Below are 24,648 nucleotides of genomic sequence, written 5' to 3'. Positions count from 1 at the left end.
GCAAGGGATACTCAGAGATGTGTGGACACGTAATATGGTATCAGTTAGCTATTTGTTATTCTGACGTAAGGTAATGCATCTAGTCAAATGGTTGAAGCTTTTAAAACTTTAAAAATAACAATAAATCCCAGTTTATAAAAAATACTAGGAATGTGGTGATGCTGTTAATTATCCTTCTGAGCAACTAGAAGTTTAGTCATGTATAATCTTATGAGCATAATAGGGCAACAACCTTGTAAAGCAGGTATAATTGGGGACCTCATTAGAATAGCTAAGAACTTTTGCAAGCTCACAATGATTCTATAACCAATGCTTGCAAATGGATATGCTATTCTGACCTCTGTAGTTTCTGTTTTCATTCCTGCAATAATATATATTATTAACATTAAAACTGTGTGTCATAGCCTAATCTTTAACTTATAATTGAGAAGGTACATTTAGATTTTTACCTTTTCAAAGTTATCATTCAGAATCTTTCATATTTTGTGATACTGCAGTTGAACTGAATCAGCATTGAGCTCTTAAAACTTTTAAAAATTAAACAATCCCCAATATCAGGATTTGTTAACTAAACTTCATATCTTCTTATATATTAAAAATTAATACTTTGCCTAAATGAAATCTTTTTGAAGTGCTTAAATTCAACATTTAGAATTTTCAGAAGACATCAAAACAAATGAAGACTATACTAACATGCATTTATCCTTATTTTAGAAGCAAATTCAGCTCTCTAAAGTACCAATTCAATAATATTTTTAGAAATAGCATGAAATAAAAACAAAAGGAACCATCCTGATAAAATTAAACCTCATAGTGTTTTATCTATGAATACTAACCATTGATTATTATTTAGGAAATGTGGTGAAGCTGATGTTCTCAGGAGAAAAAACTTTCAGTAAAACAAACCTACACATATGCCAACTTTACCGACATTTAAAAGGAATTTTTAATTGGGAGATTTCTATTACTATTGAAAATATTTCTCCAACTCACTCCCATAGGAAACATGCTTAAGTGTGAAGGCTAATATTCTCAAATCTGAACAATTTTGTATCATGTCCTAACCCTGCATGCCGCTGTGGGAGACACATGAGAGACTGTAAATTGACAATCCATCTGGATTTTGATGGGGATACATTAAATTTTTTGGATGAAAATAAATTTTTAACTAATTTTTTATTTGATAAAAATGAAATGTTAAGGGAATTTTAATACTGAGTTGAAGAAAATGTTGGCAACATGACAGTTTGGTTCTGTCTGTATTTTTATCCTCTGTGGAAAAAATAGCTCAATAGCTAATTTCCTCCCTCTCGTGATCATTTATAAAGAGGAGGGCAGCTGAAAATGGACAGCTTTTCAACCTTCTTTCCATTAAACTAAACTCAACTATTTCAATTTTCCCTACCTCAAGTATTTGATTAACAAATTAAAAACTAAAATTATAGAGTCTATAATTTACATTTATATATAATGGTTTAGTTTTAACTAAAGCTCAGAGGTTATCTTTAAAAAAAGTAAAAAAGAAACAAAAATTAGATATTATTTTAAAAATCACTAATTTTGTTTCCTTCAAGGAATACCTAGAAAACTACACAATATAAATAGAACATTGTATAAATTATTCTCTTCGGGGGAATTTGTATAAATGATTTTCTACGACTCTAAGTTACTCATCTGAAAAAAGGTTTATTTTAATAATTGAAAATTTCTCGGTTTTGTTTTCTTTCCCAGGAATTTGAGGAATTACAGATACAGATACACAAGCCAGATTCCAAAATTTACACGATATTCTTGGATTGTTTTAGCATGGCCCTCATGGGTGAAACAGCTTTTGTCACTAGCCAGCGTTACATAGAACACTGGACCCTTCAGATAAGTCACTGAATTAGCGAACAAAATTGATAGGAATCCCATTAAATCAGGTGTGAGACAATTTTATAAGAAAAATGAAGTCATACTTAGAAGACAATAAAATATTAAACCGTCTACAGGCAGACGGGCACACGCACGCGCACACACACACACACACACACGCACGCGCACACACACCCCCGCAGCTTGTATTTCTACAGTAGCTGTAGCAAAGAATCTAATGTCGACTCTTGGTCCCATGAACAGCAATACTCCTTTATTTATGGGTTTGTGGGTATGAAGAATCAAACCCCAGGACATTTATTCAGAATATTTATGAACTGTGCCTAATAGTAAAATGCAGAATTTTTTCTTCTCAGTTCAAACTGGTTTGTATTTTTAAACTCAATACTATAGCCAGACTCAACAAGAGTTTAGAGAAAATTAGTATAAACAAACTGAAATGGAACAGGACGTGCAGATTAGGGATTAGAGTGACCCCAACTGAGTTTTTCTGTTTATTACTTGGATCAAAGTACAATGAAGACAAAGAATGGCCTAATTTTAATGCCAGTGACCTCAGAATAACCAGCCCTGCAAAGACTCATTTTTCCACTTCCAGGATTTCTCTGGGGAATTCAAATAAAAATTGGTTCCTTTCCTCCTCGGAGAGGACATCTGGAGAGTTTATCAATGGATAGGAATTTGTCTCTCACTGTGAAGAGCCTGTGATGTCTCTTCATGCGCACCAAGGGAATGTGCACTTTTTGAGCAGATGCAGACATTGGCTAATTTTTCTAGACCCAGCCCCAGACTTGGGTCTGAAGGGGAAATTTATAGGCTGGGTGATGTGCACCGTGAGCTCACACTTTTACTAGACAAATTAGATAGGTTTCAATCCATGCAGCTGTAAACGATGTCCTGCCGAGTTCCACCTGATCTTTTACAGCTTTTCATAAATCAGTACCTACTGGCCGCAGATCGCAGTCATTAAAAAGAAATCATGGAAATTACATGTTTGCTCAGGGGAAGCAAAAAAATAACTTTCCTCCCCCTTCTCTCTCCCTCCTTGTATTTAGGCTCGTGAATTATTCTTTTAGGGATTTTCATACTGTTGCATTAAAGAGGTATACATATATTTTCTTCCCATCAACTCCCTATTTTATCTGCAAATGGTTTCGTACCAATTAGCACCTGATATCGGGGACCAAATGTCAGTAAACAACTGCAGTCCCAAGAATATCTTCTCATAATGAGGTTATTTCATTATTGCATTAGAATTCCAAATCACTAGGATTGAATGTTAAGTTATCCTTTTAGAATATAAAAAGACTCCTTTTGGTATACAAACAGCTTTATTTTTCATGTATTAAAAATAATGATTAAGACACATTTCCTGAATAAGTAAGTAGATCCCAACTACGTTTAGAAGTAAATGTCAATAACATGGAGACGTACACTATATCACTATAATTATCTACATTTTGTTGTTCCGAATAGTTTCAGGGAATATATGTACTCAAGAATAGTTTCTTAAAGGCAGAATATTAACTATATCTTTATTATTGTCAGAAACTAGTAATTTAATTTTCCAATGTCTTTTATGATTAATTATTAAATTTTTTATTTGAAATAGTGTATTTTCACCATATTTCAGGGGGGAAATCTTGTATTTGCCATTTTTTTACACGTGGATTATTACGATCTTGACTGTTTTATCACTAACATTAAAAATTCCAAATAAGATTAAGAAAATTTAATTTGTCATCAGAAACTAAAAGTAATTTTGAGTATATAGAGTTCCCAACAGGAAAGTAGTATATATATGACACATTAAGGAGAAGTAAAGTCATTGTGTTTATTTTAGTTATCTCTAGGCCTTAAGGATAAGAATCTTAGCAGTTACAGCTATTACATCTGGCCTAATTCTTCCCAGTGGCAAAATTACCTACTTTGATTTTTAAGATTAAAAAAAGAAATCATCTGGGTCTTTGGCACACTTGCTTCCCTCTAAAAGGTTCTGCATCATATTTGATCAGTGAGGAAAGTCACCCTGTCAGTTTCAGAATTGGAGGTCAAAGTCACGTTGATAAATAGATTGTGTTTTGGTTGTTAGACTTCTCTTAAAGGATGCGGTATTTGTCAAAACAGTTATTCTCAAAAATAATTATGTTTTCTTGGAAATCAGAAGCATTTTATTTACACTAATTTAGTGCCAGTAACAGGGAAACATTACTAGTATTGCTTATGTTTGCTCCTATTTATCCTGCAAGTTAATAAAAATAAATCCCTTCAAAGTTAGTGGTCAATGCAATGGAACAATATATTTTAATCATTTCAATAAATTAACTGAGTGTAATTGGATCTGCAGAACCTCATTCTAAATTACAATTAAAGGAGTGTTTGGGTGGCTCAGGTGGTTAAGCAACAGATCAGATCATGATCTCAGGGTTTTGAGATGGAGCCCCATGTTGGGCTCCATGCTCAGTAGGGAGTCTGCTGGAGATTTTCTCCCTCTCCCACTGCCCCTCCCCCCCACTCACATGCTCTCTCTCTCTAAAACAAATAAATCTTTAAAAAAAATTACAATTCAATATATTGTTTAAGACCTGATGCCATGAATTGGTTACCTTCACTTTAGAACCTCATTCTAAATACATGGAATGTATTATTTAATACTTTATGCCAAAAATTTGTACTCCATAAATTAAAATATTATTGAAGAATCCAACTGCCTGAAATATAAAAATTATGTAAATTTAAAGAAAAAAATAATTTATCTAAATCATTTTATATAAATATCCAAAAATTAAAAAGGGCATCTTACTGCCTAAATAGAAATGAATTAATTCATCTCTCATTTTCCTCTATTGTTAGTCTTCTTTATTTTTAATTTAGCTACATTCATAAAAATAAGTTAATTTATTTAAATCCAGGAGCTATATTTTATATATAATATAAAACCAATTGAATACTTATATAGTATAAAATATGTATCATAAAAGATATTTAAATTATACAAAATTAATTCTTCAAAATAATCTCTTTTAAAAAATGATTTTTTAAAATTTTCTTAGAGTGGAGGCAGGGAGGGAGAGGGAGAGAGATTCCCAAGCAGGCTTCACACCCACGCGGAGCTCGATCTCACCACCCAGAGATCATGACTTGAGCTGAAATCAAGAGTCAGATGCTTAACCAATTGAGCCACCGGGCTAAAATGAATTTTGCTTATTTCTCCTATCTGTATAACTAAATTATATGTTAGGAAGTAGGAGAAAATTGATCATTGTAAGACCATTTTCTATTTATTTTTATGGAAATATCTTTTTTTTCTTTTTTAAAAAATATTTATTTATTTATTAGAGAGAGAGAGAGAGCGCACAAGCAGGGGGAGCATCAGGCAGAGGGAGTGAGCAGGCTGCCTCTGCCTGATGTGGGGCTCGGTGATCCAGGACCCTGGGATCAGGACCTGAGCGGAACGCAGACACTTACCTGACTGAGCTACCCAGGCGCCCCATGGAAGTATTTTCTATCAAGAACTTCTTTAAGAAAGATTTCCTCAATTCTTTTTTTTTTTTTTTTTTTTTTAAGATTTTATTTATTTGAGAGAGAGAGAGAAAGAGCACGAGGGGGTTTGCAGAGGGAGAGGGGCAGGGAGAGAAGCAGACTCATGTATCTCATGTATCACTCTAAAAGAATCAAAATAGTTCTCTAAAAGGACACAATGTTATTAGCCTTGCTTAACTGAATGGCTTTTTTCTCTCAGTTGTCTTCCCCCCCACCCCACTAATTAGCAGCTTTTGATAACAGTTCATTCTATACACTTTTGGAAAATTCCCTGAGCTGTGGATTCAGTAATGGTCTAAGTCACATTTGTAATTCTGTGCCTTATTTCTACCAACCACTTCGTATCCTTCTGCTCTGTGATTTGTACTGCTCCCCAAAGCTGTAAAGAGACCATTTTCTTTCTCTCTGGGTAGTTTATGCAGTGGGTTAATGTTCTGAGATATTTATGAATGTTTCATACTTTTTTTTTTCTTTTAGGACTGCCAACCATTGACATTAATTGGCTCTACAATCCCCTTATAATGGGCCTGAAATCCCCATGAGCTACTATCACACCCTGTTACATAGGATGGAAGCATTCACCCATTTCAATTAACTTCTTAGCTCTTGTAGACATTTTGGTTCTGGACTAAGTGACTGAGGCATTTAGAGGCTTCAGAGGGACCCCCAGACACCAGGGCAGGCCAGAAGTGGCATGGAGAAGCTCAAAAGTTCAGTCTGACAGATTGGGAGGAGGGATGGCCCAGTGTCAACCTCTGTGAACCAACACCCTCCACTATTCATAGATTAGAGTCTCCTGATAATCCATGGGATATATGAGCTTTAATTCGAAATTATAATTTTAGAAAAATAAAAAGAGATATATTTGAGATAAAACCCAGCATTACCAGGGGCGCTTGTGTGGCTCAACTGATTAAGCATCTGACTCTTGACTTCGGCTCAGGTTATGACCTCGGGGACCTGAGATCAAGCCCCATGTCGGGCTCTGTGCACAGCATGGAGTCTGCTTGTCCCTCTCCCTTTGCTCCTCCCCTGGCTCATTCTCACATTCTCTCTTTCTCTCTCAAATAAATAAAATCTTAAACAAACCAACAAACCCAGCCTTATTAGATTGAGATTTGTACCCCTAAGCAAGTTACTGACTGTGAGGTTTTTTCATTATCTTTACAGAGAGAAGACTTTATGTTGATTGCCCAGTTTTAATCTCTTCCCCAGTTTGAGATATGAACGTCTAGTTTCTTGTGGGACTCGGTGTCATTGTTCCAAAATGCTCATCTGTCTCACAGACCTGTTCTTCCTTATGCCCTTCCTATGCAGTCAGTGAGAGCACTGTTCTCATAGTCCTCCATGTTCCAAACCTGGAAGGACTCTCTGATACTTCCTCTGTCACTCTGCACACCTCATTGGCCACTGTGTCCTATAACACTTCAGTAAAACTTTTTGAATTCATACCTTTTCTTTTTGTTTCTTCTGCTCTTCCCTAGAGGAAGCCCTTTCTTAGACAACTGAAATCACCTCCCAGCTCCTTATTTGGAACCTCTTTACCTTCAGCTCTTCTTAGGACTAGCTGCCAGAGAACTATTCTATAGGCACCCCACCACATGTCACTTAAGTATCTTCCATGGTTCCTCTTTTCCTCATGGACAAAAGTCCAGATTTCCAATGATGCCATGAAATTTTCCATTATCTCATGAAATGATCTATCATCCTTGCCTTTTTTTTTATCATATATTCCAGCAGAATTGTATGATGCAAAAAAATTTGGAAGTATCTTAAGTTTTTGTGTATCTTGTTTCTTTGCACAATGTTCCCCTAGCCTGGTATGATCTTATCTGCCTAATGATATTTCATCCAGCATTCAAAAGTTACTTCTTCTCTACAGCTAATCACCACAGGGCCTAGTAGAATGCCTGGCACCAAGTAACTGCTAACTGAACATCTGTGGTTTCATGTCGATGTACTGTCTAAACTTCAAATTCATGTATGTCTCCTCCAATTACACTACTTTCAGGAAAATAAATCAATTACTGGAAGACAAACACAACATAAAATTTAATATAACTTCCCTTCTCTTCTCACCACCTCTTGCAATATCTAAGTTTTTAGTTGGCACACCTTGACCATCTGCTTATATATCTTCCCACTTTCAGCAGCGATATTCACAAAGACACTCTTAGTGGCAGATTCTCTGGGAATGACTCTGTTATGAATCATCAACTCTAATGAAGGTTGAAAAGTGAAATGATGCATCATAGAAGGATTTCTATAATGTATATGAAATAAATTTTGCCGGGAAACTAACTAGACTCAGGCTGACTCTGGAAAACATCATCTCCATAGGAATGATAGAATAATGTTATTTTTCCTAATGGACTTTATAGGCATAATTCTGTATATTGATCTAAATAAGTCATTCAGAAACTTGAATCCTTGGTGCCATCCACAAACTCAGATTGGGATAATCTCCGTGTGTTTGGAGGAGGATGTTTTTGGAGTTGAGTTGACAGAAAGAGAGACATGAAATTTTGCTTAGGAGAAAGTTTTAAGCTTTTAGTATTATGACTAATGTCTGCAGAAATCTATATAATGAATAGAATAAAAACTAGAATTCTTTTTAAATCATGTATCTATTGAAATGGACATTTATTATTTTAGAAAATGTATATTCATGTACTTAATCGATAGTCATTTAGTTACCAGTACCAACCTGGTACTGGTAATACAAGAGAAACATGGCATCTGATCTCATAGGGCTTAGAGTTTATCAGAGTAATGGATACTTAAAAAGAACACACACATAAGAATTAAAATTGTGTTGGCACTCTGTAAAAAAATAATGGTGTGGACCATTAAATGACGTTGCCAGAGAATGCCTCAATTAATACAAGATGCTGAAGGAGGATGAAGGAAAAGGATGCTTCCTGAAGGAACTTGAACTTGGCCACTGAGACTAGAATATTAAGTGAAAGTGGCACAGATTGAAAGCTTGAAATGCCCCTCTCCTCACACTCTTGCCCCTCCCTCCACAAAGCAGCCATGTAAATCAAATCATGTCACTTCTCTGCTTTAAATGCCTTAATGGATTCCTCATGCATTTCAAAAAAATTCCCAAGTCCTTACATGGTCTGGGTAGCCTCAGTGCTCTGGCTTCTGTTTGCCTTCTCAGACTCATGAGAGACTCTTCCTTCCCCTACTGCTCTTCAGTTATGTTGTCCTTCTGCTACTTTCTAGAACTCTCCAAACTCACTTACAGTTTTTTTTTTCCTATGCCAAGAATACATTTTGGGGGTGGGGGGGGCTCTTTAAACAGCTGTTTTTTTTTCTTTCTTTAGGTTTCAGCTCAAATACCTCCACAGAGAGCTCTTGCCCACCACCCTTTGATTATCCGTCACAATGATCTATTTACTTCCTTCCTATAATCTGTACTTGCCTGTTGTTTATTGTACATTTTCTTATAATGTAAGCCCTAGAATGGTAGGGACCATATTTGCCCTCTTCACTGTTCTCCAGAGTCTATACATGCCTAGCACATAGGAGACTAGCTTATAATAAATAGTTATTGAAAAATGAAGGAAGTAATATGTGAATAAAAGCAATAACATTGCAGAAGAAGGGCTATTTAAACCACCAGCAAGAGTCTAGATTTTTTTTCTGAGTACAATGGGAACTCAAAGTCGGTTATAAAAAGATGACTGAAATTATATCACATATATTTTGATGAGAAAATTCTGAAGGCTACGCGCAAAGATGCTGGAGCAGGCAAGAGTGAAAGCAGGGGGACAAGCTAGGAGGTTCTTGCAGGGTCTCGGCCAGAGGGGGAGAGAGTCATGGAAGAGAGTGTTTGCAGGGCAGGGGAAGAGGGACAGACCTTGCTGACCTAGTGATCTTCTAGATCAAAGTGTGGAGGGCCAGAAAGAGGTGCCAAGATTTGCTCTAATCCTGTTTGGGCAAATGAAGAGGTGCCTGTGTATTAAATTAAATTAGGAAGGCAGTGGAAGGGTGAAGCCGCCAGGAGAAAATAAAAACATAAATTTTTAGAATATTAAGTTTGAGGAGACTGTGAGACTCTGATTTGAGAAGTTTGGCCGTGAAGGCTTGTGGATAAAGAAGGAAGAATTTGGCAGAGATGTGAGGCCGGCAGAAGTAATGTTGGTAAACAGTATCTCCTAAATTCCCGGTATGATAAAAATCACCTGAAGTTTTTTATCAAACATCCAAATTCCATTCCCCTTTCCTAGAGATGCTGAGTCAGTAGTTGGGCTAGACCAGGATAGCTGTCTCCTTAATTAGTTCACCTGTGATTCTTCTCACCAGGAAAATTTAAGAAAAAAATGTAATTTAACATATTTCTATGGCAGTGGTTCTGCCTTCCAAAAGTGCCCCGATATGCAAGGGAGGAGGGTGGGAGAGAGAGGGGAGAGGGAGAGAAAGGAAGGATTTGCCTCTGACAAGTAGAGGGACACTTAATCTAGTCCTCTCTTATAATTAGAGGAAAAAATAGGCAAAATGGGTAGGTGCAGGCACCAGTAACTTTTTGTTTTGCTGTTAGAATTTCCCATCTGAGGGCTTGTATTTTCTCAATGAAGTATGTGGCAAGGGCATCACTGGAAAATTGAAGGGGGGAGAGAATGAGTTAGTAAGTGATGATAAAGGATGAAATAAGCATTATTAAAATGGGAAAGCAAATTTTCTAAAGGAAAAAAAATACTTTCTTAACATTGTTGCATGGCAACTTGAGGTTGTTACCAATCAATGTATATTGACGCAATCCACCTAGTTGTGTGTTTTAATGGCAATAAGTAAACATACACAATTTCCAAGACTTTTATATTTAAGTGAATTAAGATATATGGCACCTCTTAGAAAAATATTTTCCCTAAAATTACATGTTTTGTGACAAAATACATAGAATTTATTCAAGTATTAAGGATTTATATTAGGAGAAATGATATTCGATTTCAGTAAGAATGGAAAAGTGAATTTAAGAAGTATGTTAAAATTTGGATACTAGGATATATCCTGATATACTATGATCTGATATTAATACCATTTCCCCACACAGAATTGGAGTTAAATATCCCTTGAGCATATTACATGAGTTAGTTCTTATTTGGATAATACCATCCTATGGAAATGATTTGAGTGTCTTTTTTATGATATGGAAAGAATTGAAAGATATTTATTTTTTGTTATTGTTTTTCCCCATGATTGCTATTGAGTAAAGATCAAAAGAAATGGCTTCAGGGTACAAAATGAGCACCCTATGGCCCAGGGAAGGACAGGTTATTTACACTGTTAGTTGTTAACCCGTCAGGTAGATTTCCAAAAGAGTCTGTTCAGTTTCTCTCTGCGAAGATTCGAACAAGAGATTCATTCTTACAGGATAAGTTATGAGTAGTTTTTTCTACAAAGGATATATCATCAAGTTCAATCTTAGTGACCCCTAAATGTTATTTTCAACAAATAACCTACAATTTTAGATGCTGATATTAAGACTTTGGCTCCAAGATTCCTCTTACTCATTTTATCCAAATATAGTGCAAAACCTGGATCATGTAGTCTCAATATAATTGTTCCTCTTAATGTTAAAAATCATATATGCTATGATAAAGTGCAACTGGAAATGCTCTATCAATTTGAAAGTCATAATTCTCGGCGATTATCAGTAAAGACAGCAAAAAAGAAACAAACTCCTTCCAATAAGACATTATATTATACCTTTTACACCCTTTTACATGAGTCACAGTAAGTCATCACTATGTAGCATTTATACATCCCATTTAATACTGTGGATTTATATGCACACTAAGTATAGTTCTTTTACTAAAACCATGTAACTGTCCTATAAGAGCACATATCATCAGAATGGAAAAGAACTGTTTTGCTCTTCTGTGTACAATGAGAATATAAATCTTTAAACATGACAGTTGGCTTTGCCTTTAGCTTCTGAGAAGTACTAAATATATTAACATTTTTTTTTTCCTTCTCATGGCCCCTGACAAAACTCATCTCTCATTCCCCATTTCTTCAATTGCACTTTTTAGATACACTTTAACTTACGTTCTTCAAAATCATTAAGAAAACTCAGTGATTCTCAGCTAGGAGGAATATGAGTAAAATCTAATGGATGTCGTGCATTCGGAATTGCATTATAGCTTTGATGTACTGACGTTTGTCTTTTGTCGGGGGGACACTGACATTATTTTCTTCTCAGTTTTGTTCTCTACAGTGTCTAACAAAGTGATTGGCACACAACATGGGTTCAACAAATGTTTGTTTAGTTACACGGTGGGGGTGGGGATTGCATTCTGCTGGCCAGTGCAATGTTTTAGAAGCATTATTATTTTTGAAGCTTTATTTTAAATGAGGAAAGAATTAGGACTTCACTAGAATTCACCAGCACTCTAGGAGATTTCTTATTTTTTCCTTTAAAAAACTTTTGTTTAAATAGTAGAGAGTGAAAAGAAGCTATGTGTCCGGCGTTCCTATTTCCCGAAGACTTAAACACAAGCCTGAATGTAGACTCACTCCTGGTCAAGTTGGAAGTTAAAAATATCTCCGAATTTCATCATTACAATTAAACAACAAAAGAATTTCTCTCGAAAGTTTTTTTTTTTTTTTTTTTTTTTAAGGAAGAAAATAAAGACAGTTTTCTCCAGTCCTCAGGAATACGAGTTTCAGAGAATGCAGTTAGGGGAGTGGGAGAAGAAAATTAACACAATGGAGATAGAAAATGCATTAATTTCTGAGTGAGAGCAGAATGCAAAATCCAAGTGTCACCTTGCTGCGGCACTGGTGATGATCTTCAGGCTGCCTGGGTTCCGGATAAGCTTGTCCAGAATGCTGACAATCTGCTCAAACTTGGGTCTGTTGTTTCTGTCTTTCTGCCAGCAATCCAGCATCAGCTGATACAATGCAGCTGGGCAGTCCATGGGGGGCGGCAGCCGATAGCCTTCATCCACAGCTTTAATCACCTGTGTGAGAAGCAGTTTCCAGGGACTTCAGAACTGAAACTCCTTTTATTCTCCGTGGGAAGGGTACACCAATATGAATATTTTAAAGTTAAGTGGAAAAGTTCTCATTTTCAGTTACTTAAAAGGATGACAGCTTATCAAATAAATAAGTGATTATTCTTGCCCAGAAATGTTACATAAAGGAAGATCTAGAGAGAGAGAGAGAGAGAGTGAATTTGGGAAAGAAGCATTTGTAAAGCTCCTTTTCAGATGAAAATCAGAAGAAACATTCTGTGATATAGGAGATTCAATGAGTTATAAAGAAGTTATTATATGGTAATAGAGATTTATATGTAATATTGTTCATATGTGAATGAATGCAGAAAAAAGTTGACAGATTTTGTTATAGTTCATTGAAACGGTATCTTCCAAATCATAGTTAAGTTCCTTAGGTAAAATCCTATGTGCAGAACAATGAAGTAACTATTAGTTCATTTGTACTTTTAAATCACATAAAACAGTGATTTTTCAAACTTGCTGTGTATCAGAATAATCTGGATGACTTAATATATAGATTGCTCTCCTCTGATTCCATAAGTCTAGTGGAAGGCCTGAGAATTTGCATTACTGCAAATTCCCAGGCCCTGCTAAGGCTGCTGGTCCAGAGCCCACACTTTGAGATCCTCTAATACAGAGAAAATTTGGAGAATAGAGATGTGGAAAAGTGAGTCTGATTTTCTCAGCACTATTATAAAAATAGCTGGATTGGAAAAGTACAGAAAGGTTTTAAATGCAAATACAGTAAAAGCAGTTTTATATGTAGTGAGTAGCAAATGACTAAAAGCATCTCAGCTTTCCATCTCATGTATCTTTGAGATCATGCTCAAAGTCTTTGGCTAAGCATAAAGACAAGTCTCTGAGTGCCTGATCCCATGTCAACAGCATCCTTTTACTAGGCATTTGCAAGACATCACTTCTAAAAACAAAAATTCTTTTCAAAAATCGTATCACAGTTACAATAGAAAGTTTAACATTATTTTTCCATCCAGATACTTCAATTCGTATGACTAAATTCACATGCAAGTTTAATACATTAAGAGAAACAACACACTAGAGATCAGTTGCTTTGTCTGACGTTGGGAAATACTCTGTTTAAATAAACAAAATGTTGGCATAGATGCATTAATTAAATCTACAAAGGATGGCAGACATGTGGCTTATTAGTGTTACATAGAAACAATTTTGCAGTAAAAATACTTCAAACAGTCCCCCATATCTATTGACTATCTTTTCGATCACTTATTTCATTACATTCTTGTTACAAATGTCTTCATTTTCTCTCATTTCTAAACCCCTCCTTCAGGGAAACATGTAAAGCTGTAAGAGCAACTCAATTAATATCCTTGCAAGACTTGGAAACTATTTCATTTCTTCTAAGGATTCTATTTCAGTGTCACAAACTGGGAGCCACCTGGTTTCATTATGCTCCACTTCCTTGCACAGCTTGATCTCTTAATCTGAAACCATAATTCATTGACTACAAATACTTACATCCTGATTGGACATCTCCCAGTATGGTCTCTCTCCATAGGACATCACCTCCCAGAGAACAATCCCATAACTCCATACGTCGCTGGCTGACGTGAACTTGCGGTAAGCAATAGCTTCTGGTGATGTCCATCGGATTGGGATCTTCCCTCCCTTTAAATATAAAATCATGTACATATATGATCAGTGCATGAAGCATATAACGTATATTATAATATGAAACCTGACTGAATTTGTCAGAGTCCTTCTGAAATGGATTATGGGTTTCTGCTGAAATATCTGGATATTCTATTTTAATACCAAGCAGAAGTGAGTAGCATACCATGTACTGAAGGGTTTACTTACAACTAATTTGATGAAAGGAAAATATTTAAAAATTGTTTAAATACTGCTGGTTTATATCAACTGTGGCACATTAATTACTCATCTGCAAAAAAAAAAAGACCTAAAATAGATGTGCTATATGGTATATTAGAATTGAATGAGGTATCCAAGTCAACCTTTATTGATTGAACATAGATTATGCTTGACCAAGCAATCTTAGTTCAGAATGCAAGTTAATATTTGTAAAGAACTTATACCAAAAAAACCCTCATACCACTCCTTGATACATAAGTTCTCCTCGGTATTTGTTAACTAAATAAATTCAAAGTAAAATTATACCTCTAAAACACTCTCTTTGATACATTAATCGATCATCTTGATTAGTTTACTCAGTGCTTCACTCTATTGTCAATCACTGAAGTACCTGCCATGTGCTAGGTAGGCACCACAGGAACTAAATAGATAGAATAACTACATTCCCAGAACTTAGAGTGTAGAGAATATTGTTTCTCTGAGTTATGGGAAATATAAAGGTATAATTCCCATGGAATTTGCTCTCAGTTTAATAAATACATTTAATAAAAATGTGTCGAGTAGCATCCATATGGGAAGTATTAGCCTAGTCACTCTGAGTGAGACAAATATAAATAACACACTAGCCCTTCTGTTTGGAAAATCTCAGGCAAAGAGGAATAATAATTAGTTGTTTTGAATAATGAAATGCAGAAAGAAGTATCTAGTACTTTGCTTCCCAAACTTTACTATCTATATGAATCATCTGGAACTTGCTCCCATTAAAATGGAAGCCCTGATTCAGTAGTTGCTGAGTGTAGCCATGGTCTGCTCATCTCAAAAGCTCCAGGTGATGCTGGTCATGCTGGTCATGGACCTGCCCGTGAGTAGGAAGGCAGCAGAAACGGCTGTGATGCAGAGCATGGGGCTGAGAGTCTCACTAGAGAGACTGAGGAGGTCACATATGAATTGAGCCCGAAAAGATGTAACAGATTTTTGATATAAGAAAAAAAAAGGCTAAATATTGCAAAGAATTCACATCATCCAAATCATAAAGCCTATTCATCAAAACGTGTTCTGCTGACTCTGCACCGCACAGCACTTCACGGGTTTCGAAGTAATGCTCAAGGGGGGCGACACATCGCTTTGGAGAAATGGATCTTAGGAGGTGAAGTTATTAGACCTCATTACACCTGAGCTTCTTCATCTGTGTAAAGTAATAGTTCTGGTTCATAGCAGAGCTGTGGCGCTAAATGACAAATTTTAGTAAAACCTTTAGCATAGTTCCTGGCACACAGTAAAGACTCCAGAAACGTTAGCTTAACACTCGCATACTCGGAGGGAAGTGTCATATATCAAACAAAGCACAGAGGAGGAAAATGTATGTTTTCGACGAAGTTTCCGGTGTGACTATGCTACAGAGTATGTGGAGGAATATAATGGAAAAGGATGGGAAAAGGTCAAATTGGGGTTTAGCCATAGGTAGACTGAGCCAACTTAATCCTGCAGAGGACACTGGTATCTGCGATTGGAAATACTCCCTAAGCTTGATGCTCCTCTTTGATGCTTTCACACAAGCGCACTGCTCAGAGGGAATACTGCCACAGGTCCTTGAGGGAGGTGGGGTTTGCTGAGTGCCTGAAACTGTAGTGAAGTGAGCACAGAGCGGGTGACTGAGCACAGCCCTCTTGAGAAGCTCCAGCTGAAGGGTAGTTGACGCTTTATATTGGTCAAGTAAAATAAGCCAGGCTGGGGAGATGGGAGTGAAACGAAGGACAGCCTCCGGAGATCCTGGGGGACACTACAGTGCACAGTGTGCACCACAGAAGTGGGATGATTTACAACCAGAAAAACAGAACGGAAAATTTTTATAGTCAAGTAGAGGAGAGGGCATAAGGTCTTTGAAGCTCCCCTTGCTTTTCTCCCTCACTCACTCATTCACTCTCTTCTTCACAGTTTGCGTTATCTTCAACATTTTAAAGGGTCCTTTCATATTTAAATTTGGAAGGTCCACTATACATTGGCTAATTGAATTTAAATTTTAAAAAAAGCTAAAATAAAATAAAATAAATAAATTTGGAGAGTCCAAGGGTGCCTGGGTAGCTCAATTGGTTAAGCTTCCAACTTTTTTTTTTAAAGATTTTATTTATTTACTTGAGAGAGAGAGAGCATGCACAAGCAGGGAGAGCAGCAGGCAGAGGGAGAAGCAGGCTCCCTGCTGAGCAAGGAGTCCGATGCAGGACTCTATCCCAGGACCCTGGGATCATGACCTGAGCCGAAGGCAGACGCTTAACCAACCGAGCCACCCAGGCACCCCAAAGCTTCCAACTTTTGATTTAGTAAAAGGCAAAAGATTTATATGATCTGAAGAGAAACCAGAGTATCCAACTTTTGATTTAGGCTCAGGTCATGATCTCAGAGTCCTGAGATCAAGCTCCGCATCGGGCTCCACACTGGGTGTGGAGACTACTTAAGATTCTCTCTCTCCCTCTGCCCCTTCCCCTCTTGCTCTTACTCGTGCTCTCTCAAATAAATAAATAAATAAATAATAAATTTGGAGGGTCTAATATTGCCATTTTCTCTGACAATACATTCAATCCTAAAAATAACTAATAAAATTTTACAATTCCCAAATTAACTTATTTGCACTTGGGTTTAAGGATTCAAGATATCAAATATCCTTAATTTCGACAAAAACAGAATTATACATGTGACATGTAACAAAATCTATTCAGGATGCCAAATGAAATCATTAGGCACATTTTCTCTTTCTTAAAAAGCTCTGAGAATTAACAGAAGTCAAACAAAGCTATATTCATAGAGCAAAGGAAAGATAATATTCTGCAGTATCAGTTATATGTCTTATCTCTGCTGCAGAGATAAGACACTTTGCCATTTGCTTCCCTTTGCCCAGAGCCAAATTACTAAAAGTATAAAAAATGCACTAAAGGGGCGCCTGGGTGGCTCAGATGGTTAAGCGTCTGCCTTTGGCTCAGGTCATGATCTCAGGGTCCTGGGATCGAGTCCCACATCGAAGCAAGGAGCCTGCTTCTCCCTCTGCCTGCCACTCCCCCTGCTTTTACTCTCCCCCCGCCTCTGGCAAATAAATAAATAAAATCTTTAAAAAAATGCACTAAAAAAAGGAAGTCCTGTCCTTGATGAAAACTTTGTATCTATTTAGAAATATAAGGCACAGATATACATCATCTTGCCAAGGTCCTTAATTTACATTAAAATATGAACCTAGACAAAACATTAGGTTGACGATTGTCAGGAACAAGACACCTATTTGTTGTGTTTGACCTCAACCAGGATGAAAATGGAACACACTAAAGTTGTTTCATCTTATGCACTTCATCACTATTTTCCCCAGAGGAGAGCATTGAGAATATTTTAATAAAATTTCTGAAAACAGTGAAATAATGAAAAGTGATCCCTTTAGGAAAATCAGGGCCACACCTGTGTTTAAGCTTAGAAGGAGAATCCTTTCCTGTGCTGTTCTGGACACAGACATAAATGCTATCGGAGGGATCTCTGCTGGGAGCCCATCTTTTCAATTGGGGCTTTGCTCTACACCATCCCTGAACTTGACTGGGACTAGTGTAATGCATTCTCTAAGCTAGCACATGGTTACAGATTTAAGCAAATTATTACCAGAAATTTTCCAATTGAGTGCTATCTATTTACTTTCACTGGGGACATTGTATTTAAATGTTGTTTGAAACCCACACGAAAAGGAAATGTGTTTGGAAAAATATTTGGCAAATTATGTCTCAGTCATTAAGCGTCTGCCTTTGGCTCAGGTCATGATCCAGGGTCCTGGGATCGAGTTCTGCATCAGTCTCCTTGCTTAGAGGGAAGCCTGCTTCTTCCTCTGCCTGCTGCTCCCCCTGCTTGTGTTCTCTCTCTCTCTCTCTCTGTGTCAAATAAGTAAATAAAATCTTTAAAAAAATTATTTTAAAGAAATCACTTAAATTTTGAATTGTGTTGTCTTGCTAATGTTTTGTAATCGTTATAGTCTGCCGAACTCATAGAAATAGAGACACACAAAGATGACTGGGGATTATGGAATATTTTTGTCATTGGCAATGGTTTTATAATATACATAAATCAACTAATAAAGTGTCTGATCATTAACAGTCTGCTCAATAAATATCTTGCCCTTTCTTCTCTTCTAATTCCCTTCAAGTGGTTAACACATTTTATATATTGATACAAAGAATTTATTAAATGAGCATAGGAGGGAAAGCTTATTGTCAACTACAAGGTATTACTCAAATTTAGCAATTGTTGCTATTTCTACTAAAAATAAATCAGACTAAGAAGAATTTTATACATATTTTTCTTTTTCCATTATTGGCAAACAACACGGAGTCACTCTGGCTTTAAATGAAACACAAACAAACAAACAAATAAACACTGTACCCACTTAATTAAGGTGAGATCACAAACTGGCAAAATCATCTCAGAGTTTGAGGAAGGATCAATGTGTATGTTATCACAAATTTTAAATTCAACATTATAGTTTCAAAATCTTTATATTCAATACTGGCAAAATGAATTCAAGTAGTAGCTCTTGTCCTATCTGTTGTCATAAATAATTTTTTTTGTCACAATTTGTAATAATTTGAAATCCGTAGCCTATGAAAATCTAAATAGGTTATAAATCTGAAGATAATGAGCATAATCCACATGTGCCCATGCTCACTGCAGAGAGCAATTGTCTTGTTTAGATATCTTGGCAAATGTGTAGGGTAGCCATTCAACAAGTGCTCATTGACTTGAATTAAATTACCTTTCTCCAAAACACATGCTATTCTTTTTCCTTGGGAGGCTTTTTCCCTGTCTACCTTCTGCAACTAGTAAACTTAGTCGAACATTCTGGTCAAATGCGAAGTCATTGGTGGAACATTTGGGAATATTCTAGGCCAACCTGGTCACTCCCTGTTCTGTGATCCTTCTACCTTTTAATTATCTGGGATAATTAGACTGGGACATTCACAGTAGTAATTGGCTTGCTTACTTCATTTCTGCATGCCCAGAGTTTAAAACAGGAGTCTGACTTTCAAGCTCTCCTGTTTACAACAGCTTGTTTCCCAAAGGTGTGTGGAGAGAGAATATAACCACTTATGTTATGGGCTTAGAGTGGTAGATTTTACTGAAGATACTTGGTAATTTTGAACATTTTTAAAAATACAGCTCATTTTTAGAAAATAATACATTGAACCTAGTTTTTCAGAATATACAAATACTAAGAATGAGCCAATATATAACATAATAATAGCTTTAAAAAATCATACTATTTTCTTATGCCTTCTTTCCCCTCATGCTATTTAACAATGTTGTTATTTCCATAATAGTAATAAATATAAGAATTACTGAACATCAAGTTTTTACAGTATCTATAAAATTATGAAAATATCTCACAAGGTGTTGCATGGATTAAATACTTTAGAGTTTGCAGAATGTTATAAAGATTTTCATTTGACTCCATAAACAAAATGCATCCTATATCAACTGTTTGAATATTGATATTGTAGGTACTTTACTAACCTAAAAATACCACCAATAATTTAATAAATATTGTCTCTGAATATGAATATTACTCCATTCCTTTGTAGGATGAGGTAAGTACAATTTTTAAACATAAAAATTAATTATGCATGGCTAAGACTCATACGTTGACTGAAAATATACGACATATTTACCTGCGAGGTAAGTATGTCTATTTATGAGTTTACTCCAAAGACAATAAAACAAAATCAAAACATCAAAAATAAAGAGGCAATGTTTAAAATTTAGAGCACCGGAGGAAGGAATTAAAATTTTAAGTGTTAGATCAAGAGCACATGAGGATAAAATATTAACAGGAACAAAAGTCATACTATTCAGGGGAGCCGGGGTGGCTCAGTCGGTTAAGCATCTGCCTTTGTGCTCTCTCTTGCTATCTCTCTCTCTCTCAAATAAATAAATAAAACCTTAAAAAAAAAAGTCATACTATTCATTGCATTCTGTTTGTGAAATATCCCCAAGTTCATCATGCCAGGCCTGGTGGCAGATGGCTAGTCTGTTGCATTTTTTTTTTTTTCTCACAAATGGCAATGTAGTCTACATTGCCCCATGCAACTTATGGTCCAGTATGTATAGGAGAAATTATAAAGTACCTGAGAGGGACATTTGATCTTCATTCCCATTTTTTACACATTATTTACACATGTTGGGTAATTTTAGAACAAGCTCTCTTTACAGTAGCACCATTGACATTTTAAAGCAGATTAACAATTTGTTGTGGGGGCTGTCCTGTGCATCGTAAGATGTTTAGTAGCACCCCTGGTCTTTATCCACTAGATAACATTAGCATCCCTCCATTTGTGACAGCCAAAAATGTCTCCAGACAATGCCAAATATCCCCTAGGAGCAAAATTATCCTTACTTGAAAACTACTGCTTTAGATGGTGTATGACAAGCTTTACTTAGCAAGGGAAAATAATTCAGACGAGGTCCAGGATTTATCTGGGATTTTATGTAGACTAAATGGAATTAACTTTTTCTTTTTTTTTTTTTTTCCTTACTATTCACATCCTCTCTCTGGATATTTTTATTTCTGTTCTAGTCAAGTAAGATCCTAGTTCCTCAGAGCTAATTTTGATACTGGGTTTTAGTAAATATAACAGTATCCCTTTGAGATGTTTCCCTCTATTTTTAATTTTTTTATGTTTTTATGCTTTTTTATTATTTTATTTTATTTTCTCCTTTATTCTTAACTTTCTTCCTTTCTTTCTTTTTTTTCTTTTTTGAAAAGGGGATAACTCCCTATTGCTAATGAAACTTTAATTAAGCACCAATTTCTTTATCAAACAGAGGTATCTATGACCAAAGAGTTTAGTAAGAAACAAGTTTTTTACTCCCAGAGCAAACACTATCTATGGCTACAAAAATGTAAATGTCATTGACATAATGAGACACTGGATACAAGTTTTGAGGGTCCAATTTGGTTCTGAAATATGGGTGAAAGAAGAACCCCCACATTTTAATAAAGTCTTACTTCAGAGTAAGGCTGTCTGCCTTCAAATTGAGCATCTGTAGATCTGAGACTGTCAAAATAAAGTCAAATGAATCTATAAGACTCTGACTCACTAAATTTCCTACAAGTCATCCATTGTAGAATTTATTCATACTTCTCCTGATTGATCACAATAATTCCCCTTTTCCCCCTACTCCCCACCCCAATAAATTCAAGCTTCTATTGTTTGACTTCTTTGTTGTTTTTCAGAAATTGCTTTCTCAGTTATATATGTGGGAGACATTTTGAAATTTTAGATGCTTTTCAATTAACTGCCAAACACATCCTTCAATGGGCTACCCAAAGATTTAGAGTCATCATTTGGCATACTTTCCTGTCACAGTAAAACTATTCAAGTACAACCATTATTAATGAGCTAAAATTTTGAAATCAGTTGACAATTTCAAGATTGTTGATAAAATGCTACTAGGCACTTAGAGTCCTCTAAAGCACAGCTAGTTACTATAAAGATGATTTATGAAGATGTATTCTTTACAATATACAAATACATTGTAAAATGAATGCATTTACTTAAGGTGGTCTCTATATCCACATGTAAGCTCTCCAGACATTTATGTATTTGAGAAAAGTCTCCAACTGCCTGGAGCAAGCTCAGAATCACAGCATATGGAGTATGTCTAAAACCTCAATTGCAGAGGGACCTCCATAACAGAATCAGAAGTTAATGCTTGCTCCCTATATTTAAAGTGGCAAACCTAGGGATCAGTTCCTCTCAGTGCTGTCTCATCTATGTATAGCTCAGTAATTGGGGCTCAGGGGAATTTATAATCACTCAATCCATTTGCATTCTTAAGTTTAGCAGAAACCGAGAGTCTTGGTTTTTGGTCTAATTTTAGCATACTGTTTAATTTAGCCAAGTTTCTTAACTTCTCTGTGCAGCTATCTTGTCATTCGTCAACTGAAGATCATGGGGAATATCTCTAACAGCTGTGCTGACCTATGAACCTTAGCTCCTTCAACTTTCAAATTTCTGTCTTAAACCTACTTGCATATCAAGGATGCTGACGTTTTTGATGTTCATTATTTTGGACTCTTAAAGATTATCCTAAGTTTGGATCTACTTACCTATTGGATGTCATATCTGGATTTACTCCTATAGAATTCTTACAGAAAATTTAAAAGAGAAGAATAAAATGTTGCAAGTAAAGATACTAGAGAGTCTCTGGGCAGAGGCATTACATAATTGCTACACTCAAATCCAGGATCAGTTGAAGTAGTCCAAAACCTTGTTCGCTTTGTCCAGAAATAGCAGTTGGAGTAAACCTATTCTCAAAAGATCCTGCAATTCAGTTCTCTAAGCTTAATGAATTTAGACAGTTCAAATGAGATATTTGGCTAAAATCCTGAATTTCTTAGGTACTCAACTAAAGTCAGCTCTTTCACTATGCGTTAGGGGGCTTCAAGTCGTGCTTTCTAAAGAAAGGGAGTATAATTGCTAAACTCTCTGGACATTAAGGCATAATATCTCATATCTGCCCCAATTTTTCTCTAATTATATATACAAATCTCTCCCTGTTGATTTTGTAAATGCTTTGCTGATCCACAGTTCACATTGCCTGCCCGTGAGCTCTGTCAGGTCATACTTAGAGTGACAAAGGACTTTGGAGAGTTTATCTTAGTAAACCCTAAGTAATTGAGTGTTTAACCTGGAGGCAAATATTGGCTTCTCAGGTTAAAAGTGGAACCATAGAGATAAATCATTTGACTCGAGGATTTAGCATCTATCTATTGTCAAGGACTAACCTTCATTCACTGTAGACAACAGTAGACAACAAGGTGAAGGGCAAGCCAGGAAGAACCTCAGGGGAAGCATCTGTTCTAATCCTCAGTAGTTCAAATCTAAAAGCCATTGAGAGAATTGTTCCAGCAGATGTTGATTGCCACCAGAGATCAGAGACGGATGATCTCTTAGGTAGCAAAAGCCTATCCCTTGAACTTTTGAAACGTTTCAACATGATGTGAAATGCTTAAGAATTTCTTAAAATACAGGAAAATCTTCACCTGCATTCTAAGTTTCTCTATCGCTGCCCAGGTAATGCAATACAAATAAATAACTTTTCTGTTACTTTCTGTTAGTTTCAAATTAGGTCATTTGATGTATAATGTCTATCTTCAACAAAAACAATGCAAACATTTACAGATAAGGCTGAAGACATTTCAGAGTTTGGTGAGGTTTTTAAATGTTAAACTTTTGTGTTTTATACATACTCAACCCTAATTTTCTTTAATGATTAAAGAAATTCATTTGAAAGTGTGTATTTTTAGCACTCTGAACACAGTTTTCCAAAGAAGCAGTGTTATAGATAAATAAATCAGAAAGATCTATTCAGTATGTAATTGCGACAAAAATGATAGAAATAGAGATATTAGGTTCCTTCTAGTAAGTAACTAAAAAAGTGCAAAACTTGAGTAAGCTTGATTTCTTTAATATTGATGATTGGAAAATAAGGAAAGATGAAATGATAGGTTGAGAATCTCCTAAATATCCAAAAAGACAGTTCTGGCTGGACATCACAGCAACAGTTCCCTTACAGGTTTATGTTTAGTAAACAACAGCTTGAACTAGGGGGCAATTCCAGAACAGTGGCCAGCAAATGAAAAAGGAAAAAGTCATGGGAGTGTGTTTGAACCATGACATATGACAGAAATGAGTCAAATTATCAGCCATGCCAGACATCCAGTGGTAAGCCTGACTTAGGACAGGAAGACTGCGGTACTTCCCAATGCCAAAGGAATCTGGGGCTGGTCACTGGCTTTGGGGCTCTGGGAAAAGCTTCAAGCAATGTGTCATCACATTTTTGAAAATGTGGGATATTCACATGAACTGGAAATAATATCAGAAAGTGATTTTACTAAGCTTCCAGACTTGCCAGCATTACAGCCTAGACCAGTCACTATGAGCCTGATGTTTAGTCTGAGTTAAATCATTAATCTGACTACTTAATTTGTCTTCTTGCAAAGTGAGCCTGTTGGAATCAGAACAATGATTACAATTAATTTATTAAATTGAAAAGATAGTTAAGGCAAAATAAATCTGGTTAATTAACTTTGATGCTTATATTATTTGTTCCTCCACTCTCACCATTTCACTACTCTAACATCATTTTATCAGGGAAACTCTCTTAATCTTCCTCACTGAAATAACACCCTCCCCCACTACCCACATTCTTCATCTTACTTCTCTGCCTTGCTATACCTTCACTTGCTTGTTTATTACTTGAATTCCCACACTAGAATGTAAACTCATAAGGTCAGGGCTTTGTTTTATTTACCGCCCTAGAACAGTGCCGGGTACATCATAGGCACTCA

The 24,648-nt window shown here is 36.0% G+C and overlaps 1 protein-coding gene across 4 annotated transcripts in view; it reads right to left on the bottom strand.

The window, feature by feature from the left end:
* Positions 1-24,648, bottom strand: part of EPHA3 (EPH receptor A3) — a 350,319-nt gene that overhangs the window by 10,874 nt on the left and 314,797 nt on the right. For 3 of the 4 annotated variants that reach the window (XM_078060667.1, XM_078060691.1, XM_078060719.1), the window contains exons 14-15: positions 13,923-14,072; positions 12,199-12,392 (exon numbers count right to left, since the gene is read on the bottom strand). In XM_078060667.1, coding sequence (XP_077916793.1) covers positions 12,199-12,392; positions 13,923-14,072 — 344 coding nt within the window. The other variant, XM_078060754.1, reaches the window with a different exon arrangement.

Source organism: Halichoerus grypus, chromosome 1 (genome assembly GCF_964656455.1).
Source record: "Halichoerus grypus chromosome 1, mHalGry1.hap1.1, whole genome shotgun sequence".
Lineage (NCBI taxonomy): Eukaryota > Metazoa > Chordata > Mammalia > Carnivora > Phocidae > Halichoerus > Halichoerus grypus.
The sequence above is the reverse complement of the archived record's forward strand: the minus strand, read 5'-3'. Positions and strand labels throughout refer to the sequence as shown.